The following is a 2,405-nucleotide window of genomic DNA, read 5'->3' on the forward strand; positions in this document are numbered from 1 at the left end:
TTCATTTACCTTATTGGCTACAACAGCCACCTGTGCATTGGCCAGTGAGAGGAAAATAATCAAAAAGGAAGGGAGGGGGGGGAATCTATTCATTTACCTTATTGGCTGTAACAGCCACCTGTACATTGGCCAAAAGCTCCAAAACTCTTGAAAACCAAAAGAAAAATGCAATTTGAGATTTCAAGAGAGAGAGAGAGAGAGAGAGAATCCAATTCTTAAGGAAAGGGGGGAGAGAGAGGTGATTCTACTGACCTTGTAACTAGCCAGTAGATAAGAGGGAGAGGTTTCTTGTTACAAAAGAATTCTAGTCAAAAACAGGAATTGGAGTGTTAAAAAAGCTTCGTGAGAAAGAGATAGGGAATGCAAAAATTAGGCCGAAACAAAAGAACAATTGGCTGTGGAAGAACCCTTGAGACCACAAAATAAAAAAACTGAGCCAGTGAAATTCTAAAACTAAATCTGGAAGTCTTTCTCCAGAGCACAACCAGATAAAGAAAAAGGGCATCTAAGAATAGTGGTTGTGAGCTCAAAAATATGAAAAACACTTGAACCCATTTTAGGTTAGAACAAGTTTTTAGAAGAAGAAAGTAACCCTTACGTACAGAATAAAAAATAAATCCTAATAGTCATGCCTCTGTTACTAGGCCATGGAACATAGATTCTTTAAAAATATGGAAAAACAAAGAATAAATGGCCATGGAAGAAATCGTGAGGCCACAAAATAAAACAACTGAGCCAATGAAAACCTAAAACTGATTAAGGAAATTTTCCTGAAAATACATCAGACAGAGAAGAAAATAACACTAAGTATTTCTAAGATTTCTAAAAGAATATTTTAAAAGAAACTGATCATTAATCAATTTTGTGAAAATTTCACAGAATCAGTTGCAATGAACCTCTGAGTCAAAAACTCAAATTTCAGAGAATTCACAATAGAATATAAAAATTTCCTGTGCGCCAAACAAATTTCCTTCCTGATGAAAAAACAAACTAGATTCTACACGAGCAAGCAGCTAATATTTCAGAGAATTCACCATAAAATAAAGGAACCGTAAAACGATCTATTACCTCTGATCAGGGGCACTACATTCCCGGTTGTTGTCATCTCCTCTTCCAACCTTTGCCAAAAACCAACAGCTCCAAAACTCAAATTTCAGAGAATTCACACTAGAATATAAAAATTTCCTGTGAGTCCAAAAAAATTCCTTCCTGATGAAAAAAACAAACTAGATTCTACACGAGCAAGCAGCTAAAATTTCAGATAATTCACCACAAAATAAATAAACCCTAAAATGATCTATTACCTCTGATTAGGGGCACTCCATTCCTGGTTTTTGCCATCTCCTCTTCCAAATTTTGCCAAAAAACGACAGCTCCAAGACCGGATATAACAGAAGAAAATAAAAAAAGGACATGGATTCAAAAATTAGGGTTTCTGCTACTGTGAGAAGAGTGAACTAAGAGGAGAGCAAGGAAAAACCAGTCCTATCTCCCCCTCAACCACTAACCCTTCTTCTCTCTATTATTCTGCCTCCTCTCTTCTTCGTCTCTCTTCTTCTCTCTATTCTTCTGCCTCTTCTCTTTTATTTCTCTCTCTTCTTCTCTTTTTCTCTCTCTAAACTCGTTAAGTTTGGTTTTCAAATGGCATTGTTCTTGTCTGGTCGAGATATATAAAGGCACCGCTATCAACGGTCATTTGTTTGTGACGGTTGGATTCGTTTTTTCCATTGGTTGGGACATTGGATTCTGCCGAAACACATCCAACGGTTGGCAACTTCTTGCAAAATTCTCTCTCTCGCCCTCCCTCTCTCTAGGTAACATTGGCTGGCATATATATAGTAAGACCCAGTTTCTACGCGGCAAATAGAAATACGGGCCTGTTCATAAATCTATTTTTCAGATGGATTTTAAGACTTAAATAAATAAATTTTAAAAATTAAAATTAATAAATCTAATAAGAAAATATTTAGACCGTTAGTTTGTATTATTTTATATTTATCTTTAAAATGGATGCTTTACACGTTCTGAACCGCATATGTAGAAATGTTGTCCAATCCATATGAAACAATTTTCCACATGTTATTTATGGAGACGTAGTAATTAGAAAGGGAAAGGGTTTCTACGAGTCATGGGACTCATATATAGAGATGAGTCATCTCTTAAAAATTCATTTTTGAGATAAATTTTAGACCTAATTTTTAAGGAATATATAACCTTTAACATGGATATCATGAATTTATTAGAAAAACAAATTTTAAAAGCTGAAACAGATAATTTTACGAATGAAATATTTAGACCATTGGTTATAACTTTTTTCGAGAGAAACTACCCATATGAATCCATCTTTAAGATAGATGTTTTATGCCTCTGGGAATACAAATTTAAGAATTTGTCCCCTGGTTCAT

The 2,405-nt window shown here is 34.8% G+C and overlaps 1 protein-coding gene across 25 annotated transcripts in view; it reads right to left on the bottom strand.

Moving 5' to 3' along the window:
• LOC110006643 (histone acetyltransferase HAC12) overlaps positions 1-1,826 on the bottom strand; it is a 74,915-nt gene extending 73,089 nt beyond the window's left edge. For 3 of the 25 annotated variants that reach the window (XM_088856645.1, XM_088856644.1, XM_088856647.1), the window contains exons 1-2: positions 1,305-1,825; positions 1,069-1,167 (exon numbers count right to left, since the gene is read on the bottom strand). Coding sequence is in view for 3 of the 25 variants with exons in the window: in XM_088856653.1 (XP_088712779.1) it covers positions 1,069-1,105 (37 nt within the window). In the remaining 22 variants the exon portion in view is untranslated. Of the gene's footprint in view, positions 305-1,068; positions 1,186-1,304 lie in introns of all 25 variants that reach the window. The other 22 variants (XM_088856642.1, XM_088856640.1, XM_088856648.1 and 19 more) reach the window with 18 other exon arrangements.
• Between the last annotated feature and the right edge of the window lie 579 nt (positions 1,827-2,405).

The sequence above is a fragment of the Amborella trichopoda genome, chromosome 13, assembly GCF_054954075.1.
Source record: "Amborella trichopoda isolate Santa Cruz 75 chromosome 13, AtrichopodaSantaCruz75HAP2 v2.0, whole genome shotgun sequence".
Taxonomy (NCBI): Eukaryota; Viridiplantae; Streptophyta; class Magnoliopsida; order Amborellales; family Amborellaceae; genus Amborella; species Amborella trichopoda.